General features: G+C 50.6%; 1 protein-coding gene across 1 annotated transcript; it reads left to right on the forward strand.

The window, feature by feature from the left end:
* The first annotated feature begins 2471 nt into the window (after window positions 1–2471).
* ESPL1 (extra spindle pole bodies like 1, separase) lies at window positions 2472–24271 on the forward strand. Its single transcript, XM_005902137.2, has 31 exons — window positions 2472–2587; window positions 2979–3071; window positions 3247–4290; window positions 4571–4675; window positions 4835–4955; window positions 7308–7444; window positions 8442–8635; window positions 8917–9156; window positions 9378–9522; window positions 9845–9983; window positions 10181–10320; window positions 11559–11693; window positions 12852–12971; window positions 13470–13641; window positions 14011–14139; window positions 14270–14426; window positions 15041–15150; window positions 16173–17170; window positions 17623–17947; window positions 18144–18299; window positions 18668–18881; window positions 18982–19172; window positions 19760–19887; window positions 20011–20133; window positions 21990–22145; window positions 22256–22426; window positions 22552–22656; window positions 22828–22943; window positions 23220–23303; window positions 23472–23636; window positions 23908–24271. The coding sequence occupies exons 1-31, from the start codon at window positions 2573–2575 to the stop codon at window positions 24107–24109; spliced, it is 6330 nt and encodes a 2109-aa protein (XP_005902199.1). The 5' UTR covers window positions 2472–2572; the 3' UTR covers window positions 24110–24271.
* Window positions 24272–24537: the final 266 nt, after the last annotated feature.

Below are 24537 nucleotides of genomic sequence, written 5' to 3' on the forward strand. Positions count from 1 at the left end.
TTCTCTTTTTAAAAACACTTGAGAGGAAAAAAAAAACAATACTTGAGGGGATGGTACTGAGGAACCTATCTGCAGGGCAGACGCAGAGAACAGACTTACCCACAGAGTGGGGTAAGGAGAGGGGGGCGAATTGAAAGTAACATTAAAACATACATTACCATGTGAAATAGATAACCAGTGGGAACTTGCTATCTGAGACAGGAAGCTCAAACCAGGTGCTCTGTGATAACCTACAGGGGTGGGATGGGGTGGGAGGTGGGAGGGAGGTTCAAGAGGGAAGGGATACTGATTTATATTGATGTATGGCAGAAACTGACATAATATTGTAAAGCAATTATCCTCCAATTAAAAATAAATTTATTAAAAACAAAAACAATTGAGGGACTTCCCTGGTGGCCCAGTGGTTAAGAATCCACCTTGCAATGCAGGGGACTCAAGTTCAATCACTGGTCTTGGTTGGGGAATTAAGATTCCACATGCTGAGGAGCAACTAAGCCCAAGCAATGAAAGGTCCTCTGTTCTGCAACTACGACTCAGTTCAGTTCAGTCACCCAGTTGTGTCCAACTCTTTGTGATCCCAGGGACTGCAGCACACCAGGCTTCCCTGTCTATCACCAGCTCCTGGAGCTTACTCAAACTCATGTCCATCGAGGTGGTGATGCCATCCAACCATCTCATTTTACTGCTACTGCTGCTGCTGCTGCTGCTGCTAAGTCGCTTCAGTCGTGTCCGACTCTGTGCGACCCCATAGACGGCAGCCCATCAGGCTCCCCTGTCCCTGGGATTCTCCAGGCAAGAACACTGGAGTGGGTTGCCATTTCCTTCTCCAATGCATGAAAGTGAAAAGTGAAAGTGAAGTCGCTCAGTCGTGTTCCGCTCTTAGCAACTCCATGGACTGCAGCCTAACAGGCTCCTCCGTCCATGGGATTTTCCAGGCAAGAGTACTGGAGTGGGGTGCCATTGCCTTCTCCGTCTCATCTTACTGGATGCAGTCAAATAAATAATAAAATATTTTAAAATAAATAAATAACTGAAATCCACAAGAAGACTGTAACAATCATTCATATATCTATGACATCTTTATATATCAATATATACATAAAACATGTGGCTGCTAAGCCTTGTTGGGCCTTTGGAAAGCATTTCAAGGCTTTTCTGTTTGAGGCTGGCAAAACCCCTGAGAGAGAGTGAGGCTTGATGTTACTACCCTATTTCACAGATTAATAATAAATTGAGCTGGGACTAGAACCTGGCTCCTCTGTCCAGGCTCAACTTGAAAGCTCTTTCCACCACCCCATTACTGTCTCTTTATAAACATCAGGGATTCTGTTGAGTGTTTGAATTATGTGACTCAAATTGACATTGGTCAACACTTTTTGATCTCTAAAGAACTTCCTTCTTATTGTTAAAAGTAGAAGATGCATAAGAAAGGATGTTTTCTTCCCTTGAAGAGGGAAAAAATTCTAGAACATTGTCAGGGCACTGCCTGTTAAGGTGTAAGCAAGAGGAAATAAATATTGAGAGAACTGATGTATCATTAATCATTTATGGACTTCTCCTCTCTGCTGGTTCCCTCACTCTATGAGAGATAGGTAACTTCTGCAACACACATTGAACCCCTGCAGTAATATTACCATTTCAACGCTGAGATTCTCGAGTCATTCTTTTGTTGGTTTGTTTGTTTTAAATAGTCTTCCCGGCTAGATTCTCAGCTCTTAAAAGCGGTTGACAGTGATGAAGAAAACCAGTAACAGAGAAGGATGAGTTATCCAATAGAGTAAACTGAACACAGAGTTCTGAACTGAATTATTTAGAGGAGGAAGGGAAGAGAAGCAGTCAAGTGAATGCGCATGTTTGGGGACGTAGTTTGTACTCACCGAACACAAGCCATTAAAAACTGTGAAATATTCCACTGAATGAATTTTCGTAGTTCTTCACTCACAGCCCCTACCCTACCCATCTACCCTCCACCCCCATCAAGAAAATTCTGTCTTTCTCAAACAATCCCACTGATGGAGGGAGCAAGGCTGGAAGGCAGAGAGAGCTGGAACTCGCTACAGTACTTGTGTCAGTGCCCCTCAGAAAACTACAGTTTTAAAGAATTCCTTGAAAGGCTACGCCCTTTTTTTGCTAGTAACCCAAATAGATAGTTTCCAAGTAAGTTCTTCTTGTTGTCTAGTCTACTTCTCTTCTCTGGAAATTTAAACTCTTTCCGAGCTCTGACGATAAAGGGGAGGTGACAAAGGCAGTGGGCTGGCCTTCACGACCGCAGATAAGCCGCAGGAAACTGAGGAGGTCTGCCCCAACTGGAAAAGGTGGGAAAATCCGCGCCCCCAAGAGGTCGTAAAGTCCAGAGCAGCGGGATCCCGTTCGCAGGCATCACGTGACGACCCAGAGCGGCGGGTAAACTACAACTCCCAGAAAGCCTCGCGACCCGCCGGCGTTACGCAACTCTCGCTGATTGGTCGCTGGGGATATTTGAAAGGAAGGGCTGGCGCGGAAAAGGAAGGTTACATTTTGGATCCTTGCGGAGTACTCAGTCTGGTGATAACTCCTGGCCCTGGAAAGAAGAATGATCTCTAGGACGGTAAGGCCTGGAGGTACTCGTGAACGGTGTATGCGCCGAGGTGAATGGAGCCCCAGCGCTGACTTAGGGATAGGCCAGGCGGTTCCACTAAAAAAGTCGGGAGTCCTCGGAGCATCCTGGTGGGCGCCGGAGAGCTCGATGGAGGCCTCTGTTGTGGGGCGTTGGTTGGTAGGATGGGTAGTGAGGCCGGGTATAGGCTGGGAGGAAGGCATAGCAGAAGCGTCGGTTTATAATGGGAGCCCGGCGTCCTGGCATGGGCTTTTTTTCCGACAGGATTTCTGATGGCTTTCTTTGCCCGCTATCTTCCGCACCTTCAAGCCCTTCTCTCGCCCTTCATTTAGCTCCTTTACAGATCTTCTCTGCCTTCCCTAATCCGTCTCCTTTCCCCCAGCCCTCCGGCACCATGAGGAGCTTCAGAGGAGTCAACTTTGGGACCCTGCTAAGCAGTCCAAAGGAGACTGAAGAGCTGCTGCCTGACTTGAAGGTGGGCACGCTGTTCGACTGTGGACACACCTGGCTTACCAAGCTGAGCTGTTTTGTTTTTTAACTTATTTGAAGAGACAGATGAGTAGGAGATCCTCTCTTGGGCAGTCCTGTTTCTATTTCCTTTCCACATCTCTTTCTTCTTCGTTAGCCTCATTCATATCTTCCTCTCCTAGGAGTTCCTGACCAAGCTTCCCAGCTGCCGGTCTGATTCCGAGAGGAGACAAACTTGTGATGCCATTCTGAGGGCTTGCAACCAGCAGCTGACTGTCAAGCTGGCTTGCCCTAGGCACCTGGGAAGCCTGCTGGAGCTGGCGGAGCTGGCTTGCGAGGGCTACTTGATGTCTACACCCCAGCGCCCACCCCTTTACCTGGAACGAATTCTCTTCATCTTTCTGCGGAATGTTGCTGCACAGGGAGACCCAGAAGCCACTCTCCGACTCGCTCAGCCCCTCCATGCCTGCTTGGTGCAATGTCCTCGCCAAGCTGCTCCTCAGGACTACGAGGCTGTGGCTCGGGGCAGCTTTTCTCTGCTTTGGAAGGGGGCAGAAGCCCTAATGGAGCGGCGAGCTGCATTCTCAGCTCGGTTAAAGGCCTTGAGCTTTCTAGTACTCTTGGAGGATGAAAGTATCCCTTGTGAGATTCCCCACTTTGCTTCTCCAACAGCCTGTCGAGTGGTTGCTGCCCATCAGCTATTTGAAGCCAGTGGGCATGGTCTAAATGAAGCAGATGCTGAGTTCCTAGATGACCTGCTCTCCAGGCATGTGATCACAGCTTTGGTGGGTGAAGGAGCCTCTCCTGGTCCTCTTTCCCCACAGAGGGCCCTCTGTCTCTTGGAGCTCACCCTGGAACACTGTCGTCGCCTCTGCTGGAACCACCACTACACCAGGGCCACAAGTACAGTGGAGAAGGCCCACGATTACCTAAGGAACACCAGTCTGGCCCCCAGCCTCCAGCTGTGCCAGCTGGCAGTTAAACAGTTGCTGGCTGGGGAAGGAGGACCCCAGGCAGTGGCCAAGCTTCTGATCAAGGCAACAGCTGTCCTGAAGAACAGCTTGGAGGCACCATCACCCCCACTGCGGGCATTGTGTGACAGCTGCCAGTTCTTCCTCTCAGTCCTGGAGCGAGGCACCAAGAGGTGCTATGGACTTGATGCCATTCTGAGCCTCTTTGCTTTTCTTGGCAGCCACTGTTCCCTCATCCAGCAGCTGCAGGATGGTGTGAGTTCAGGACCCAGAGGTCGGGTGGGAATGTGGTTCTGTGGCCTCTCTATCCGGCTAGGGTCTTTGGTAAGATCTGGAGACCCTGGGTTCTGCCTTGGTAAGCTGCTCTCTGGACCATGCCTGGCCAGCCAGCAAGCAGCCTAGTATATGCTGGCGGGGGTCCATTCTGATGTCCTTCTTCCTACTCCCCAGGCGGTGTCAGTTCTCCAGGGCTCTGGGCCAGGCTTCAGCTTGGAGCTCTCTGCCCCTCCAACTGGCCTTTCCCTTCCTTCCTCAGGTCTATGGGGACTCCTCCAAGCAGCTGCAGGCTTTGGTTCAGATACACTTTCAGGGACTTCACCTCTACACTGCGGTGGTTTATGACTTTGCCCAAGGCTGTCAGGTACCATCTGGAATCAAAAAACCTGGACAGGTCCTAGGATCTGGGGTTGCTTGACTGTCCTTGGTAGAGCTTTGAAGTTGCTTTGGGCATGGAGTTGGGTGGACATCATCTTGGACCTCTTATGTCTCCTGTCTCTTCTCACCTTTCTTGTCCCTTCAGGAAGCTAATTTGGCTGACCTGGCCCGGCTAGTGGACAGTTGCAGATCTACTGTTACCTGGATGCTGGAGGCCTTACAGGGCCTGTCTGGCCGAGAGCTGACTGACTACCTGGGGATGACTGGTTAGTACCATGGGTGTCAGATGCAGGGTTCTTGGGAGAGTCATCACTTGTTAGGCAGGCAAGTAGCACTTGCTGGATAGTTCTGACCTCTTTGGGATTCCCTGTGGCTTTTGGAGGCAGTGAAAAGATATTTATAAGTATCCATTACTCTGTATTTAATATCAGTAGAGAAGTGATGAGACTAATTTACCAGAGCAGATATAATTTTTTTTTCTCATTGACGTTGAAATGACTTGGCATGTGTTTCATGAATATGTGAAAGTGAAAGTTAGTCACACAGTCATGTCTGACTCTTTGCCATTCCATGGACTGCAGCCTGTCCCGCTCCTCTGTCCATGGAATTCTCCAGGCAAGAATACTGGAGTGGGTTGCCATTTCCTTCTCCAGGGGATCTTCCCGACCTGAGGATTGAACCCATGTTTCCTGCAATGCAGGCAGATTCTTTACCCACCAAGCCACTAGGGAAGCCCATGTAGAATGGTCATAACTTAAATTTTTTAAAACCAGACAAAACATTCACATCATTCAAAATTCAGATTGCACAAAAGGGCAGACAGTGAAAAGTCCCTTTGCTCCTCATAATCCTAGTAACCCAATCCCACTTTGCAGATGCAGCTAATATGGTCAATTTCTTATGCATCCTGCTAGAGACACACTATGTATATATACTGTATGTGTATACACTAGGTAATACGTATATATTAGCCAACAGGCGTATATACTTCCCCACTTTTTTTTTTTCTCCCCACCCTTTTTAATTGAAATAAACATAGGGAAAAATACTAAAGTCATAAGCAAACAGTCGGATGAACTTCTGCAAAGGAAGCATACTTTGTAATTAGCATCTAGGTCAACTCAAAGAGTATGACTTAAACCCCCTGAAGACCCCTCTGTTCCTCCTTCTGGTCCACGCACCCCAATAGTAACCACTATCTTAACAGCATTGGTTAGTTTTGCCTGTTTTTTGTATTTCATAATAAATTTCCCCCTTAATTTACAAAAAGCATGGCCCTTTAGTTTAAATTATGTAAACCTAAAGAGTTCAGTCACTAGAAGGTTTTGGAAATTTTTCATATTCATATTTTCAGGTTGAATCTAGCCACAGAAGCAAAAAAATATAAGTCACAAAAATTAACAGTATGAAAATTCTTTCCACAGAATATTGAAGTCCTACTTTATTTTCTTCCAGCCATCTATGTCAATAGCCAGGAAGCTGCCTAAACTAGAATTTAGGAAGAGTGTATTAATTCATTCAGTGAATATTTATTGAGTACCTACTATGTGCTGCTAAGCACTGTTTCGAGTTCTTAGGTATGTCAGTAAACAAAACAAAGAGCTCTGCTGTCATGGAGCCACATTCTGGTTGGGGGAGAAAGATCATAAACAGTAGGATCACTGAAGTAGAACTTGTTAGAAAATGATCAGAAATATGGAGAGAAAGGAAAAGTGGAACAGGAGAAGAAAGGGAATTAGGAGCTCAGGGTAGATGAGGGGGCAAGTTACCATTTAAATAGGTGGTCAGGGTTGGCCTCATGAAGAGGGTGACATGAGAACAACTTGGAGTGTGGGAGGGAGTTGGCCAAGTAGGCACCTGGGAGAGCACATCCCCCGCAGTGGGAGCAGCCAGTGCCAGGGCCCTGTGGCAGGATAGAGGTGGTGTGTGTTTAAGGACCAGCAGGGAGGCTAGTGAGGCTTCAGTGGACTGAGGGAAGAAGAGGGAAGTGAGGGACAGGCCAGAGTGTTTCCCGCAAAATGCTGACATTTGAAGCAAGGTGAAGACAGATCAGTGTGTGAGGACGGATGGGCCCTGTATGGGTATGAGGGCTTGGCTCGTAAAACAAGGGCAGAGGTTGGACTTCCCCGGTCGTCCAGTGGTAAAGAATTCGCCTCACAATGCTGGTGATCTGGGTTCAATCCCTGGTCAGAGAACTAGGATCCCAGAGCAACGAGAGCTGTGCACCACAGATCAACGAGATCTGTGCGCTGCAACTAGTGGGCCCCCACACCACAACTAGAGAGTCTGAACTGCAACTAAAGATCCCACATGATTCAATGAAGATCCCACAGCTGGCAACTAAGACCTGACACAGCCAAATAAACAAATATTTCTTTTAAAAAAAGGTACAGAGGGGCTGGGTGATGTGAGGTTGCCTTCCGGAATGGAGGGCTCAGGCTGACTTGAAACCCGGGAGCGGAGAACGGCTCCATTCTCACTCCCTAGCAATGGGCGTTGCTGTCTAATCTGGGGGCTGCTGAGCTGACCACACAGGTTGAGCATCTCTCTACTGCCCCTCCAATAGCAGAGGGCATGGAGCCATTCCTGCGGTCCTCTGTCCTCTCTTTCCCATGCAGTCTCTTACACCAGTAACCTGGCCTACAGCTTCTACAGTCACAAGCTCTATGCCGAAGCCTGTGCCATCTCCGAGCCCCTCTGTCAGCACCTGGGCTCAGTGAAGCTAGGCACCTATCCTGAGGTGCCCCCTGAGAAGGTACGCGGGTAGGAGGGAGGTGATGTTGAGAGGGAGGAGGGGACTCGAGTGGCATGCAAGGGCCTGGCCAGGACCTTGGAGTAGAGAGTCAGGAGCTGCATGTTGGCACCGGTACCTGGGGCGGTGTTTCCCAGACCTCACCTGTACTGTTATTTACTTTTTTGATTGACTCACTTTTTATATTTAGCCTGATCCCCAGCCAGTGCTTTTCATCCTGGCTAGATATTAGAATCGGGTGAACTGAAAAAAAAAATTCTGAAGCCTGTCCCAAGCTAATTGCCTCAGACTCTCTAGCACTGGAGCCCAGGCATCTGGATTTTTTAAGGAGTTCTTTTGGCCAACCAGAGTGAGAACCACTATCATAAAGCAAGAATATACCCATGAAATGATGGGCTGGCTGGATTAACAGGCGAGATGGGTCACAGAGGGCCTTGGGTTTCATCTGATGAGCCTCTCAAGGACTGATGTGGAGGCCTTGGGTTTCTCAAGGCCACAACCCAAGATGTGGCATCTTGGGTTTCTCAGCATCGCTGTAGTGAATGATTGGAGGGCAGGGACAACACTGGGCACCCAGGTGGCTCCAGCAGATCAGGCAGAAAAGGGCAAGCGTCTGAACTGAGGCAGCTTCCTGGGGGATGGACAGAAGTGGGTGGGCGCAAGAAGTCAAGGACTAACCGGAGAGTGACTGGCTGTGTGAGAAGGGGAAGGAGGAGGCCAGGATGGTCTTGCTTTCCAATTCAGGAGAAGGTGGCGATTTGCTGAGGAGGGTGAGGGTCAGGAGGAGGAGCAGGTTTTCAAGGGTGTAGGCAATGGATATGTGGGTGGGATGGGTTGAAGCGTCAAGTTGAGAGCACTCAGGATATTTAGTTCTTAGGTGTCTCCTGCTGTGGGGCGAGTCTGGGGGCAGGAGGACCGTGGGCATGCATGCACATACTCTCCCATGGTACGTACTCCTTGCACCCCTCTTCAGTTTGGTCTGTTTTCTTCCTCTGGTCAGTTGCACAGGTGCTTCCGGCTACACATAGAGAGTTTAAAGAAACTGGGTAAACAGGCCCAGGGCTGCAAAATGGTGACTTTGTGGCTGGCAGCCCTGCAGCCCTGTGGCCCCGAACACATGACTGAGCCAGTCACCTTCTGGGTTCGGGTCAAGACGGATGCTGCCAGAGCCGGAGACAAGGAGCTACAGCTGAAGTGAGTTGGTGGGGAAGGGGATGACCCAGTCTCCTGGCCACAGCTGCTTTTGGCACTCAAGGTCACGTTCATTCTCGTGGCTGAGAAAGGCACTGTTCCCTCCGTTCACTGTGATTGATTGAGTGCCAAGTATGAGCAGGCACGGGGCTGGGTTCTGGGAGGGACAGCAGTGACAGGCGGTGTTCTTGCTTTCACCCCTGGAAACTGAGCTCAGCAAACCAAGGCGGGGACTCCTTGGCGTGGGGCCAAGTCTTCCGAGTGCTGAGCCTTCCCTCTCTCAGGACGCTGCGAGACAGCCTGAGTGGCTGGGACCTGGAGAGCCTGGCCCGCTTGCTCAGGGAGGAGCTGCAGGCCTACAAGGCAGTGCGGGCCAACACAGGGCAGGAACGGTTCAATGTCATCTGTGACCTGCTGGAGCTGAGCCCCGAGGAGACGCCAGCTGGGGCCTGGGCCCGAGCCACCCACCTGGTGGAACTGGCTCAGGTGCTCTGCTATCACAACTTTGCCCAGCAGACTGACTGGTGAGGAGGAAGGGCAGGGGAGGCCACTCCTGCTTCTGGCCCTGGGTGCTCTTGCCCTTTTCCGAGTCTGTTTCCCTCTCCACGTCCCTGAGCGCCCCTTGTAGTTTGTGGTCATGGGGACTCTTGAAGGGTGAGGCCAACGTGCTGCAGAAGGCCCTTCCTGGGACACTGTGGCCAGATCTCAGGGTTAAGCCGGGCTTAAGTGCATCTTCTCCTGACAGCACTGCCCTCGATGCCATCCGGGAAGCTCTGCAGCTTCTGGAGTCTGTGAAGCCTGAGGCCCAGGACAAAGATCGGCTTTTGGATGATAAAGCCCAGGCCCTGCTGTGGCTCTACATCTGTACCCTGGAGGCCAAAATGCAGGAGGTGAGCGCGGTTGCTCTGGGCTGAGCAGGACTGGGTTCAGGGATTATTTTCCCTGGACCCCAGCAAGCTAGCTGTTGTTCAGTCACTAAGTCATATCCGACTCTTTGTGACCCAATGGACTGTAGCACACCAGGCTCCTCTGTCCATGAGATTTCCCGGGCAAGAATACTGGGAATTGCCAATTCCTTCTCTGGGGGATGTTCCCAACCCAGGGATTAACCCCCCTCTCCTGAATCACAGGTGGATTCTTTACCACTGAGCCACCTGGGAAGCCCAGTAAGCTAGTACCAACCCTGCTTTTCACCCTGACCACCCCATCCAGGGTATTGAGCGGGATCGGAGAGCCCAGGCCCCTTGTAACCTGGAGGAGTTTGAAGTCAATGACCTGAATTATGAAGATAAACTCCAGGAAGATCGCTTCCTATACAGTAACATTGCCTGCAACCTGGCTGCGGATGCTGGTGAGGGCTGTGAACTTAGCGAGGTTGGATGCGGCCTCCTCGATGGCCTCCTAACAGGATGGGTCCCCCAGCTGTGGGAGAGGCTCCCCATGAGTGGGAGGTGGGCACAAGGCAGAGGCTATTATGGGAAAGATGACCACATTTCCCCAGACGGCCCAGAGTGAGAGAATGACTGGTCCCTTTCTTCTGATTTATAGCACAGTCCAAATGCCTGGACCAAGCCCTGGCCCTGTGGAAGGAGGTGCTTACTAAGGGGCAGGTGCCCGCTGTACGGTGTCTCCAGCAAACAGCAGCCTCCCTGCAGATCCTAGCGGCCCTCTATCAGCTGGTGGCAAAGGTAACGGGACAGTGTGTTGACACAGACCAGAGACTCGGCTCCTTCACCTTCTTTGGCCTGTGTCCCAGCCGGGAACTCATGTCACCCAGTGTACACTCTGTCACCAGCTTCCCCAAGTCTAAACCCAAGGCCTTAGGCAAGTTGCTTAACCTTCCAAGCCCTCATTTCCTTATTTCTAAAAGGACAGCAATGGGACTTGCCTGGTGGTCCGGTGGCTGATTCCACTCTTCCATTGCAGGGGAATGTGGGTTGGATCTCTGGTCATGGAATTAATTAACATCCTCCATGTAACACGGTACAGCCAAAAAAATAAAATAAAAATAAGATAAAATGAGGGTAATAATAATATTAACTCAGCCTTGTTAGCATTCAATAACATAATGCATGGAAGATGGTGTGTATAAATGGAATACTCAAATGATAGCCATAATTATTAGTAATTATCAGATAATTTTTTTAATATTTATTTTTATTTGGCTGCCCAAGTCTTTAGCTGCGGCATGTGAACTCTTAGTTGTGGCACGTGGATATAGTTCTTTGGCCAGGGATCGAACATGGGCTCCCTGCATTGGGAGCACAGAATCTTAGCCACTGGACCATCGGGGAAGTCCTAATTATCAGAGAATTTGAGATGTGTATACTCAGGAAAAAATACACAAACACCTGTAGACACAATTTTACATTTTTACATGCAGTGCTGGGAGGTGTCAAGGACTTCCTGAAGTTCTTCTCTGGACCCCACATTAGGAACCTATGAAAAAATGAAAAGGATCTTTGTACTATGGGTGTTAGGCCACTTTCCTAGCAGGAGGAGACTGGGGAGGCTGCCTGAGCCCTAGACTTGAATCTTACCTCTATCACATACCTGTTATGTGGGCTTAGACAAGCAGCTTAATCCTACCTAAGTTTCAGTTTCCTCATCTGTAAAATTAGGATTAGAATTGTTATGAAGATAAAGTGAGCTAGTATAGTGGCTGGCACATAGTAAGTGCTCAGTAAATCCTGGCTATTGATGATGGCTGGCATGCAGGCTTTAGAATAGAAGGGAGGGGGCAGGATGGCTTGCACACCCCCCGGCTGCCCTCCTTTCCGGCTCCTTAGGGATGGCCAATGGTTACTCTGTCTGGGTGGCCGCATTCCAGCCAGGCCCTCAGGTTAGACCACAGGGCTGGAGAGGAGGGGGTGGAAATGAAGGCTTGAGTACAAGCTGGGTAAACGCGTTGCTCCCGGCCTACCAGCCCCTGCAGGCTCTGGAGGTCCTCCTGCTCGTCCAGATGGTCTCACAGAGACTGAAGGACCATGCGAAGGCAGCCGGCTCTTCCTGCCAAGTCACCCAGCTCCTCCTGACCCTCGGCTGTCCCAGCTACGCCCAGGTACAAGTGCCAGCCACCCCAGCTTGCAGACCTGGCTTCGGGGACTGGCTTCTCTTCTCTGAGAAGATGGGACACTAAAGGGGCAGCTTTTCTGCCTTCTGCATCACATTTGGCTGAAGGATCGTAAAGGGTGGTTGGGAGGCGGCTGTGGGAAGAGGAGGCATCTCCCTCCATCTCCCAGTTGTTTACTGTTACATAGCCCAGTAAGACAGAACGGCAGAAGGCCGTTTACTAATCCTGTATTTCCCAATGGTTTCTGGTGCCCTAGCTTGTTCACTGAGAGCTGTTACAATGTGTCCTAACCAGTCTCCTGGCCTCCAGTTCCTTCCTTTTCCACTCCATGTTCTAGCATGATGGTTTCAGGCACAGATCTGATCTTATTACCTCTTTCCTGCTTAAAGGATTTTGTGGACTTTTCCATTACCTGAGGGATATGGTCCAGATCCTTTATTCTGAATTGCACGCCTTCTGCACACTGGTTCACTCTTTTTCTGGCCGCTCCCTACCACTATATTTCTTGTATGGGCCTTGCTGCCTTTGGCTGTGTTAATCCCTCCACCCTAAATACACCCTTACCCCCATTTTTTTTTTAATTGGGGTATAGTTGCTTTTCTACCATTTTTTTCTTTTTTTTTGTTCAGCAAACACATACTTTGTTTTCAAGGCCTAGCTAAATGGTCTCCTCCTTCGTAAAGCATTTTAAATGTCCTCTTCCTCACGGGCAAAATCAGCCACTTTTCCTGTGTCCCCACAGCACTGATGGCATTGTATCATGATGAGATAGATATGCCCTGCCCTTACCCCCTGCCCCGCCTCACTGCACTGCAAGCTGTTGGATAGAAGGGCCTGCTTACTGCTTATCCAGCTTTATCTCTCTAGCTTAGTGGTTAACTGAAAGCTACTAAATGAGCACTTTAGTAAGAGAATAATTCCTACGTATGTTTGTGTTAGTTGCTCAGTTGTGTCCAACTCTTTGCAACCCCAGAGACTGTAGCTCACCAGGCTTCTCTTTTCCATGGATTATAACATTTGAGATAATTTAATATTTAACTGGATGTATTCAACATTTTGCTTGCGAATACTTTAATCCACTTTAATTGGAACAGTCTGGCTGCCTGGTCACCAGCATGCTCACAGAAACCCTGATTGCTTCCTCAGGTGCACCTGGAAGAAGCAGAGTCGAGTCTGAAGCTTCTGGATCGCACCACAGACACATACCTGCTCCTCTCCCTGACCTGTGACCTCCTACGAAGTCGACTCTGCTGCGCTCGCCAGAAGGTGCTTCTCACTTTCTTGATCTCCGAAGGTCCTGGGGTTTGGAAGGATTTTAGGATTCTCCAGACATCTGTCTGGCTCCTGAGGTTTCTCTGGAACTGGGGAGAACGTTCCTGGCCCTGAGAAGCAGAGCCATCTCCTCACCTCACCTTCTCCCAAGGATCATTCACCAGTACTTCTCTAGGAGCCATTCCACCATTTTCATCCTTTTCTAGCTCTCTCGAGGACAAGGGGCAAAGTCTGTCCGGTGACTAGAAATTGGGATGACGCTGACACCCTCAACTGGGATCCAGTTGAGGGATCTAAAAGGCTGGGATTTCTCACACACGAGCTATGTGACTGGGTATCTTGTGCCCTTTGTGACTCTAGTTTTCTGTCCAGCTTTTAACATCTGAAAAGCAGGGGCTTGGGCCACGTGATCTCTAGGGGTATCCCAAGCTCTAAATTGCTGATCCGACCTCACTCACTGCTCTCCTCTGCAACCCTACCCTCTATCCCCAGGTGGCTGAGGGTGCTGCTCTGCTGCTGTCTGTGCTTCAGGACCCTGCCCTCCAGAGGGCATCCAAGGCCTGGTACTTGCTGCGTGTCCAGGCCCTGCAGCTGGTGGCGGCCTACCTGAGTCTCTCGCCAGACAGCCTGCTGGCCCCGCTGTGGGAGCAACTGTGTGCCCAAGGTGAAAGAGGCGGGCAGCTGGGCCTCCTTGCTGGGTGTGTGTGGTTTGTCCGCTGTCCCATCTGCTGTCCAGCTGCATGGACAAGCCTGCCTAGAAGCTGCCCAGAGTAGGCTTGGGATAGCAAATGAGTTTCAGTTCACTTGCTGACTCTAATCGATTGCTCAGTCACTACCCTGAACTGACAAGGATTCTGAGACTGGTCTTAGGGGGAAGGAGTTCTGTGACTGATTATCTCTGTCTGCCTTAAGCACGGATGGAGAGGGTGAGAGCCTGCTTTGCATTTGCTATCTTAGTATTTGAAGGTGATGGAAGCTCTGGCCACATCATCTCCCTTCTTGTCCCTCCTACCTTCCCCCCACACTTGCCCAGGCTGGCAGACACCTGAGATAGCACTCATCGACTCCCATAAGCTTCTCCGAAGCATCATCCTCCTGCTCATGGGCAGCGATGTGCTCTCAATTCAGAAAACAGCTGTGGAGACGCCATTTCTGGACTACGGTAAGCCCCAGGAGGAGAGCCAGTGTGGGAATGAGCAGACTAGTTGGTAGGGCTGGTGGTTTTGTCTCCAGAGGATTCAGGCTGTGGATCCTGGTTCCACGTGATGATGGTCTCATCTCCTTTGCTGCAGGTGAAAATCTGGTACAAAAATGGCAGGTTCTTTCTGAGGTGCTGAGCTGCTCGGAGAAGCTGGTCTCCCGCCTGGGCCGCCTTGGTAGTGTGAGCGAAGCCAAAGCCTTTTGCTTGGAGGCCCTGAAACTTACAACAAAGCTGCAGATACCACACCAGTGAGTACAGGGCCCAAGAGCCTGGTGATTCCCAAACCTCAGTGCCTACGACCTTGACCGTGGGTTCCCAAACTGGTCCACAGATTAACATGTTATGTTTGGAGGGGTTGATGGAAGAATGCATTCCATGGCAAATAAGTGGGAAATGCTGAGTTAATCAAGATTAGATGTTTTTATTTCCTATTGTGATTGTTGTTGAGTTGCTAAGTCGTGTCTGGCTCTTTTGTGACCCCGTAGACTGTAGCCCCCAGGGTCCTCTGTCCATGGGGTTTCCTATAGAACTTATCATATCCTCCAGTATGCTAATACACATTGTAAATCTCCAGAAGGGAGGTCCAGTGTACAGTGATTCCCTAAATCTCTTTGCCTGAAGAGGATCTTTTCAGTGAGGAATTTGATTTGGGAAATCCTCTCCTTAGGCAGCAGGATGGGCTGGTTTGAGAGATGAGCACAGAGGGTTTCCCCAGGGAGTGCCTAAAGGCAGCTTTAGGAAGTAAAGGCTTTCTGGAGGCTGGAAAAGACTATGATGGCTCCGCCCGGGAAAGGGCAGAAAGAGACTCCCCAGGGAAACAAGGAATTCCACTGATGGGTCTGTCATCACTTTTCCCAACCAGGTGTGCCCTCTTCCTGGTGCTGAAGGGGGAGCTGGAGCTGGCACGCAATGACATGGACCTCTGTCAGTCGGACCTGCATCAAGTTCTGTTCTTGCTCGAGTCTTGCACAGGTGAGCAGCCAGGCCCACATGCCCGTGGGTGGTGGTGAGGGTGACGTACACACCGTAATGCAGCTTTACATGTCAAGGTTTGGTTCCCTTCTAAATCATGGACTGACTTCTGGTCCCAGGGCAAAACTCCCTTCACTTGTCAGACCATTGGTGTTCTCCTTCAGATGGCCTGTCTAGGACTAACCCTACCTGCTTCTTAATTTTGCAGCGCTAAGATATTATAATTTAAATAAAACTGACTATTCAGTACCTTGGGTACTCACCACACTTCACATGTTCAAAAGCCACGTGTGTGGTTACTATATTGGGCAGCACAACTGTAGCATCCTCAGAAGGGATTAGGGCTAATAATAAAATATTGTACTTATGGTGCTTTTTTTTCTTATCAACTACTTTTACCTGTAGTATTTCACTGGACCCATACAAAACCCTGGGAAGTCAAATGGGAATGTCAAGTTTTTCCATTTATAAATTCAGAAAAGTTGAGAAATTCAGTGTTTAGGGCTAGGATCATGGGGCTAGTCAGGGGCAGGAGCCAGGATTAAGACTTGGGCTTCTGGGTGCTTGCCTGCCAGCCTGAACCATGCAGCCTTCTGAGCTGCAGAGATGGAGACTCTGTGGGTTGTGCTGATCCATTGTTCAAGGGAAAACCATTAAGCTATGGGACTTCCCTGGTGGTCCAGTGGCTAAGACTCCACTCTCCCAATGCAAGGAGCCCAGATTCCATCCCTGGTCAGGGGAACTAGAGCCTGCCTGCCACAGCTAAGAGTTTACATGCCACAACTAAGATGCCACATGCTGCAAATAAGATCCCCCCATGACTAAAACCTGGCACAGATGAACAAATAAGTAAATATTTTAAAAAACAGTAAGCTATGCCAATATCTAGTGTGCTAGTACGGTAATATATATGAGCCATTAGTAAGTATTAAAATAATGCAGATGAGGGCATCAGCCGCTGGGGTAGGCACACTGGTGTCATTTCTCTTAGTTTTGTAATGCTTGTTCCACTCTCTGCTCAGAGTTTCTTGGACTAGCGCAGCACCCGGACTCTGTGAAGAAGGTCCACCTGCAGAAGAGGAAGCAGCAGGCTCGGGTGCCCCATCCTCCAGAGCTCCCGGACGAAGAGCTCATTCTAAAAGGCCCTGCCCTGGAGCTGGTGGCCACCGTGGCCAAGGAACCTGGCCCTGTAGCACCTTCTGCTAACTCCTCCCCGATCCTGAAAACCAAGCACCAGCCCAGCCCCAGCTTCCTGACTCACTTGCCCACCTGTGACTGCTCGCTCTGTGCCAGCCCTGTCCTCTCGGTGGTCTGTCTACGCTGGGCATTGGTCACAGCGGGGCTGAGACTGGCCATGGGCCATGAGGCCCAGGGGCTGGATCTGCTGCAGGTGGTGCTGAAGGGTTGCCCTGCAGCCAGTGGTCGCCTTGCCCAAGCTCTGCAGGCTTCCCTGAATCACACAGCGCCCCCCTCCCCTGTCCCAAGCCTCTTTGATGAGATCTTGGCTCAGGCATATACACAGCTGGCACTGGAGGGGCTGAGTCAGCCATCAAACAAGAGCCTGGGAAAGGTCCTGGAGTCAGGGTTAAAGTTTGTGGTGGCGCGGATACCCCACCTGGAGCCCTGGCGAGCCAGCCTGCTCTTGGTCCGGGCCCTTGCAAAGCTGACCAGCCTCAGCTGCTGCACTGCCCAACTTTTTGCAAGCTCCTGGGGCTGGCAGCCGCCATCAATAAAGAACCCCACAGGCTCAGAACCCTCTAAGCCTCGGAACCAAAAACAGTCAGGACAGTCCAGACGAGGACGCCAGCAAGTGGGCTCTGCTACCCTGTCCTTCTCACATACCTCTCTGAAAGGTCTGGAAGGTGAAGGACTACCCTGTACACCTAAGCCCCCAGGCCGGGTCAGGCAGGCCGGCCCTGGGGTACCCTTCACCGTATTTGAGGAAGTCTTCCTTACAAAGACCAAGCCTGAGGTTCCCAAGGCCCCCAGGGTACAACGGAGGATCCAGACACGCCTCAAGGTGAGGTGGGACTATAGCTAGGTGGTACTGGTGTTGGGTGAGGGTGGTCCTGGAGAAAAGTTCTGCAGGGCAGGTGTTTCTACAGAATAGCTTCCCAGGGCCGGGTGGGAACTGTCTGTAGCTCTCCTGTTACGTATCACAGGACCCCTTATATCTTCCATAACGAGACCTAGTTCAAGACCTCATTTGTTTCAGACGGAAGAGACTTTTCTTAGTTCTAGCCTGTTCCTTTCCCTTTGCATCCTTCCTCTGGATCTTCTGGTCCTTCTCCCTCTGCCTCCTTCCACATCAGAGTTACTGCCCCTGATTGAGTACGGCCGATTATGCAGGAGGTTAATTCTTAAATCTTTTTCAAGGGCCTCGGTGATGGCGCCTCCACAGCGCCACCTCCTGGCAGACCATGTCTTGTCACTGAAGGCCCCCTGGCCCTTTTCCTTTTCCCACCATTCTAGGTGAACTTCAGTGATGACAGTGACTTGGAAGACCTTGTCTCAGTTGAAGCACAGCTTGCAGAGGGGTCCAAGAGACAGGGCACTACTTCCCGGGGCCGGGGCCGGGCCAGGAAGGGCCCGAGTGTGAAGACTAACTCAGTGGCCACGTCAGGCAGTGCCCCCGGCCTCAGTGGCAGAAGCCGGAGGGTCAAGAAGGTGGCATCAGGACATTGTGAGGAGCCGGGCCCCGAGATGATGAGGACCATCCCTGAGGAACTGACTGACAACCAGATGGAAATGAGCTTTGAGATCCTCAGGGGCTCTGATGGGGAAGACTCAGCCTCAGGTGTGAGGGCAAGGGTGGAAGGCAGAAGTCCATTTTTTTCGAGGTTGCCCTGGGGTCAAAACACAAGAAATAACTGGAGCCAAAGATGGAACAGAAAGAAAGTGCTTTTGCTGGCTCTGGGACGGGACCCTAGAAGGGAGAGCAAGGGGATGGCAGGAAGAGGGAATTCTATAGAAAAGTTGTGTCGTCTGCCTAGGTGGGAAGACACCAGGGCCTGATTCAGCCGTAGGAGAATGTGAGGTGTTGAGACGGGATGCCAGCAAAGAGGAGCTGCCCGGCCCTGGCCCAGACAAGGAGAGAGACATGGATCTGGGTCCCCGGCGCAGACTCCCCTCGGCCCCTGTAGCCATCGGTAAGTATGTTGACCACCGAGATCTGATCACTTGATCCCAGTACCTTTCCATTCTGTCCTTGGTTCTGGTTTTGGATCCCCATCTGGATCCAGTAGTCTTGAACGTGGGTCTGAATCCCAGCACACTCTCTACTAGCTGAATGCTGGTCACTCCGCCTCTCTGAGCTTCAATTTACTTAACTGTCAAATGGAATTGGGGCAGTGTGGAGAGAGTGGCTGCGTGTAAATTGCACAGCACCGCGCTTGGCATACTGCCCTTCAGAAATGGTAGCTGCTGTTTTCCACGTGGGAGGGGAGATGGGCACTGGTTCTTGGAAAGATTTTTCTCAGGAAGTCAGGGATTCATCTATGTCTTGTCCTTCCTTTAGATCTGTCTACCCTGGATTCCATCTGTGACTCACTAAGTGGTGCTTTCCGTGGCATCAGTCACTGCCCTCCTAGTGGGCTCTATGCCCACCTCTGCCGCCTCCTGGCCTTGTGCCTGGGCCACCGGGATCCCTGTGCCACTGCCTGCCTTGTCACCGAGTCTGTCTCCATCACCTGTCGCCACCAGCTGCTTACCCACCTCCACAGGCAGCTCAGGTGAGTGCCCCCATCCCTCAGGCTTGTGCTGGGACAGACTAGAGGGGAGGCTCCAGACTTTGAAGGAGGGAGACCTCACCTCCACTCGTGTCGCCTACAGCAAGGCCCAGAAGCACCGAGGGTCGCCAGACATAGCAGACCAGTTGCAGGGGCTGCACCTCCAGGAGAAGCCTGGAGACATCCCTCTGGCACGAATCCAGCGCCTCTTTGCCTTCAGGCCTTTGGGATCTGGCCACTTCCCCCAGCCTGAGAAGGACAGCTTCCGGGAGCGTCTTGCTCTGATTCCCAGTGGTATGGTGGCAGGCATCGTTGGCTCTGCTGTTGTTTGATGCATCTTCTTCTTAGGAAAGAGTTGGGTGAAGGATCTTCAGGCATTAGTTAGTTCACACACAGATGTATGACCCTTATAGTAGAAGGGCATGTCATACTTTGCCACTAATTAGTCATTTTGTTACTCTCACCAAATAGATATAACCTTAAATCTAGAAGTCTTATTTTTTTTTTTTAATCTCAAGTTTGAGTTACCTGCAGATTCAATGTCTTTCTTTCTTTAGAGCTAAGTTCATGTGTCTGGAGTTTTCCTATGCTAACATGAAACATGTTCACTGATGATTTGAGTGCCTCACTGTGAGTGGGAAGTGGGGAAGGGAGCAGGTCAGAGGAGGCAATTTTGTTAGTTTCTGTAGGGACACAAAGAAACGCAAAACATGGTCTATCTACATGGACTTGTTAGAGCAAGGGAGAGCACTTTGAACTCCAGTGATCAGGGAAGATTTCTAGGAGTTGTCTTGAGTGACGGACAGGGACTGAGTGCAGAAGATAGTGAAAGGAATTCCATGTAACAGCTGAAATAACTCGGGACATGTCCTGTGTGCCAGGGGTGACCGTGTGTGTGTTGGCCCTGGCCACCCTCCAGCCTGGAACTGTGGGCAACACCCTCCTGCTGACGCGGCTGGAAAAAGACAAACCCCCGGTCACTGTACAGATCCCCACTTCCCAGAGCAAGGTAGGTTTCCTGGGGTCAGGGAGCAGAGTTGGGCTGGGGCAGGCTTCTGGTCTACCTGTGGCTGGGGGATGGAGAGATGTTGGTCACACGGACAAGCAGAACTTAGACAACCCATCTCCAAAGCTTTCTGTGAGTTCGGCCTTGAAAGAGTTTGACGCCATCCAGAAGGAGCAGAAAGAGAACAGCAGCTGTACTGACAAGCGAGAATGGTGGACTGGCCGGCTAGAGCTGGATCGCAGGATGGAGGTGTGTGTTCCCAGTGTGGGATGGGGTTGGGCCTGCCCTAGAATATCTCCTCTCTCGGGGGTCCGTCCCAGGTCTGTGCTGAACTACCTCAAGTCCTTTCTGGAGGTGTTGCTGTTTTTCAGTTGTGTCAGACTCTTTGCCACCCCATGGACTATGGCATGCCAGGCTCTTCTGTCCTCTACTGTCTCCTGGCGTTTGCTCAGATTCACGTTCATTGAGTCAGTGATGCTATCTAACCATCTCATCCTGTGCCACCTGCTTCTCCTTCGGTCTTCAGTCTTTTCCAGCATCAGGGTCTTTTCCAGTGAATTGGCTCTTCACATCAGGTGGCCAAAGTATTGGAGCTTCAACTTCAGTATCAGTCCTTCCAATGAATATTCAGGGTTGATTTCCTTTAGGATTGACTGGTTTGATCTCCTTGCAGTCCAAAGGACTCTCAAGAGTCTTCTCCAGAACCACAATTCGAAAGCATCAATTCTTCTCACTCAGCCTTCTTTATGGTCCAACTCTCACATCCATATATGACTACTGGAAAAAGCTTAGCGTTGACTGTATGCACCTTTGTCAGCAAAGTGATATCGCTGCTTTTTAATACGCAGTCTAGGTTTGTCGTAGCTTTCCTTCCAAGGAGCAAGCGTCTTTTAATTTCATAGCTGCGGTCACCGTCTGCAGTGATTTTGGAGCCCAAGAAGAGAATCTTCACTGGTTCCACTTTTTCTCCTTCTGTTTGCCGTGAAACGATGAGACTGGATGCCATGATCTTAATTTTTTTCATGTTGAGTTTGAGGCCAGCTTTTTTACTTTCTTCTTTCACCCTCAATCAAGAGGTTCTTTAGTTCCTCTTCCATTTCTGCCATTAGAGTGGTATCATCTGCATTTCTCAGGTTGTTCATATTTTTCCCAGCAATCTTGATCCCAGCTTGTGATTCATCCAGCCTGGCATTTCGCATGATGTACTCTGCATATAAGTTAAATAAGCAAGGTGACAGTAACAGCCTTGTCGTACTCCTTTCCCAATTTTGAATCAGTCCATTGTTCCTTGTCCAGTTCTAACTGTTGTTTCTGGAAGTGTAGGCCTAAATAAACATTGTGTTACTTGGGAAGCACTTTAAACAAGAGCACAAGGGGACTTCCCTGGCTGTCCAGCAGTTAAAGTTCCATGCTTCCCCTGCAAGGGGTACCGGTTCAATCCCTGGTCTGGGAACTAAGATCCCACATACATGTGGTGTGGCAGGAAAAAAAAAAAACAATAAAACAAAAACCAAATAAACCAGAGCCCAAGACTTGAAGGGGTTATGGCAATGAAATGTTTAAAGATAAGTACAAAATAAGAATTTAAGGCCAAATACCAGCCTCCCAGGGCTTCCCAGGTAGCTCAGCTGGTAAAGAATCCACCTGCAATGCAGGAGACCTGGATTCGATCCCTGGTTTGGGAAGATTCCCCAGAGGAGGGCATGGCAACCCACTCCAGTATTCTTGCCTGGAGAATCCCCATGGACAGAGGGGCCTGGCAGGCTGCAGTCCATGGGGTCTCAAGGAGTTGGACACATCTGAGCAACTAAGCACAGCAGCACATCAGACTCCCAGCCATAATTTTCATTTCATTTCCTGACTTAGCTTTTGCCCACCTGTTTGTATTTATCCAAATGTAGTGATTTATTACAAATCTTATCTTATCAATACTCTCTCAGAGTCTCAGCAAATGAAAAATGTTGCTCTCTTGCCTTTTATGTTGGTCGTAAGATACATAAGACACATCCACTCATTGGAAGACGCATTTCCTTGCCTCCAAGATGGTGCCTGTGGGGAAAGAAACTTGGCTTCCTCTCTCACTGATGGTTCTGTTGTGCATCCAGGTTCTCGCCACTTCCCTAGAGAAGTACGTGCTGGGCTGCTGGCGGGGGCTGTTGCTGCCATCCTGCGAGGACCCCGACCTTGTCCGGGAGGCCTCCCATCTACAAGACTCACTACAGGAATGTGGCTGGAAATATCCTGACCCCACTCTGCTGAGAGTGAGTTGAGAAATCAGGGAAGAGGATGAAGTGCACCTTACCTCTTTCCCACCTGCCACTGCGGGTGGAAAGGGGAGCTCTTGTACTCACTGACCACTGGTCCCCTGCAGATCATGCTCAGCGGTGCCAGTACCCTCACGCCGCAGGACGTGCAGGCCCTGGCTTATGGGCTGTGCCCAGGCCGACCAGCCCGAGCCCAAGAGCTCCTAGGTGAGGCAGTAGGGCGTCTCCAAGGTCAGACATCAACAAGCAGTAGGCATCTCGTGTTAGTGCTGGACAAGGTAAAGAGCCAGTAGCCATATGGGTAGCATCTGGTGGGCAGTGGGCACCTCCTCTCAACCATACCCCTTCTGCCTCCTGCATACCCCTGCCTCAGGACAGTAACGTCTGAGTGCTTTTTGCCCAGGACCTACAGAAGCTGCCGTGGGAGAGCATACCCAGCCTCCGGGCCCTGCCTGTCACTCGACTGCCCTCCTTCCGATTCCTACTCAGCTACTCCATCATCAAAGAGGTGTGGGGTTCAGGGAATGGAAGGTGGGGATGATGGGTAATTGAACAAGAAAAGGCAGAGAGACGTGGCAAGAGAGGAAGGCGGTCTTAAGAATGGACGGGGACTTGGGTTGGTTGGAGCTTGAGTGCTCCGACCAAACTGGGATGCTGATCACTGGTTTCTCTCCATCAGTCTGGGGCCTCATCAGTGCTGAGCCAAGGAGTGGATCCTCGCAGTACCTTCTACGTCCTGAACCCTCACAATAACCTGTCAAGCACAGAGGAGCAATTCCGAGCCCATTTTAGCAGGTCAGGGGGAGAAGAGTAAGAAGAGTGGTAGGGAAGGGTAGACGCAACACAGGGGTAAATGTCCTTTTCTCTGGAATCAAATGTTGCAGCCCACCTCCTTCCTAGTGTCCCTTCTGCCCTTTTTGCCACATGACCCATCTAACTCTGGCTGCACCACACAGCGTGTGGGATCTTAGCTCCCCGACAAGGGATCAATGCCCCGCCCCCTGCACTGGGCGTGCAGTCTTAACTACTGCACCTCCAGCTAAGACCCTTCTCACTGCTTTTTCCCTGCAGTGAAGCTGGCTGGAAAGGGGTGGTTGGGGAGGTGCCGAGCCCGGAACAGGTGCAAACGGCCTTGACGGAGCGTGACTTGTACATGTGAGTGCTCAGGGCAGGGAGATGGGGAGAGGGACAGTCCCAGAGGGTGGGTATCATCATGGTCTGCTCTGGGGCTTTGGAGCCCCTGGCTGACTCTGGACAACTCTGGAGGCAGTGCCGAGGCCTGGCCCTGCGAGGTCAGTTTCATCTCACCTCCTTCTGCCTCAGCTATGCAGGGCATGGCGCCGGCGCCCGCTTCCTGGACGGGCAGGCTGTCCTGCGGCTGAGCTGCCGGGCAGTGGCCCTGCTGTTCGGCTGCAGCAGCGCAGCCCTGGCTGTGCATGGAAACCTGGAGGGGGCTGGCATTGTGCTCAAGTATATCATGGCTGGCTGGTAAGTCTTGAGGGGCAGTCTATGCAAGGTCCCGACCCCAAGTGCTTTCCCAGGTCTGAACCCTAAATCCTTGCTCTTTTGTGCCCCATTTTCCTCCCATCCTAGTTCCCTGGCATGCTTGGGCCTTTACCCCTTTGTCATCATCTATCCTCCTCCTGGAACGATGGGCCAAGGGGCTTTCTCATTGGTTTAATCCCTCTCAACTCATTCACCACCATGAATCAGAAGTTTTTGAGCCCTTACTTTGTATTTCTTCCTTCTCTTTTCCCAGCCCCCTGTTCCTAGGTAACCTCTGGGACGTGACTGACCGTGACATTGACCGCTACACAGAGGCTCTGTTGCAGGGCTGGCTTAGAGCAGGTTCAGGAGCCCCCCTTCTGTACTATGTCAGCCAGGCCCGCCAGGCTCCCCGACTCAAATACCTTATTGGGGCTGCACCTGTAGCCTATGGCTTGCCTGTCTCCCTGCGGTGACCCCTTGGAGCTCTCCTGTTGCCGGTAGAAGCTATGTGACTATTCTACCTCCAAACTTAGGTTTGGCCCTGAAGATAAATATTTTAAGTAATTTTCCGGTGTTTTACATGAAAGATTTCCTTTTGATTTAATTTTAATATAATAAAGATACATTACTTGAAATCCTGTTTTGTGTAGTTTCTCTGAGAACATTTGAAGATAAGACTGTTGCCCACTTCCCACTATGTGGTACTATAGATAAGAATAACTTGCAACAGTCCAACTCTGAGAGCATTGGGAAGAAAGGCAAACCACAGGAAAAAGATGGACCTGGCTTGGCCCCAGCAGACAAAGCTAAAGGACAGCAGGGCATCAAAATGATCTAAGTGGGGACAAAGCCCCGAGGAAACATAGATATAGATCCATTGAGAATGTCTTGGCCAGGTACA

This window comes from Bos mutus, chromosome 5 (assembly GCF_027580195.1).
Source record: "Bos mutus isolate GX-2022 chromosome 5, NWIPB_WYAK_1.1, whole genome shotgun sequence".
Lineage (NCBI taxonomy): Eukaryota > Metazoa > Chordata > Mammalia > Artiodactyla > Bovidae > Bos > Bos mutus.

Excerpts from the sequence above, each read along its gene's own strand:
- ESPL1 (XM_005902137.2), top strand. Across the intron at positions 10,321-11,558 it reads TCTATCAGCTGGTGGCAAAG|CCCCTGCAGGCTCTGGAGGT; the intron begins GTAACGGGACAG and ends CCGGCCTACCAG. Across the intron at positions 18,882-18,981 it reads CACCTCCACAGGCAGCTCAG|CAAGGCCCAGAAGCACCGAG; the intron begins GTGAGTGCCCCC and ends TGTCGCCTACAG.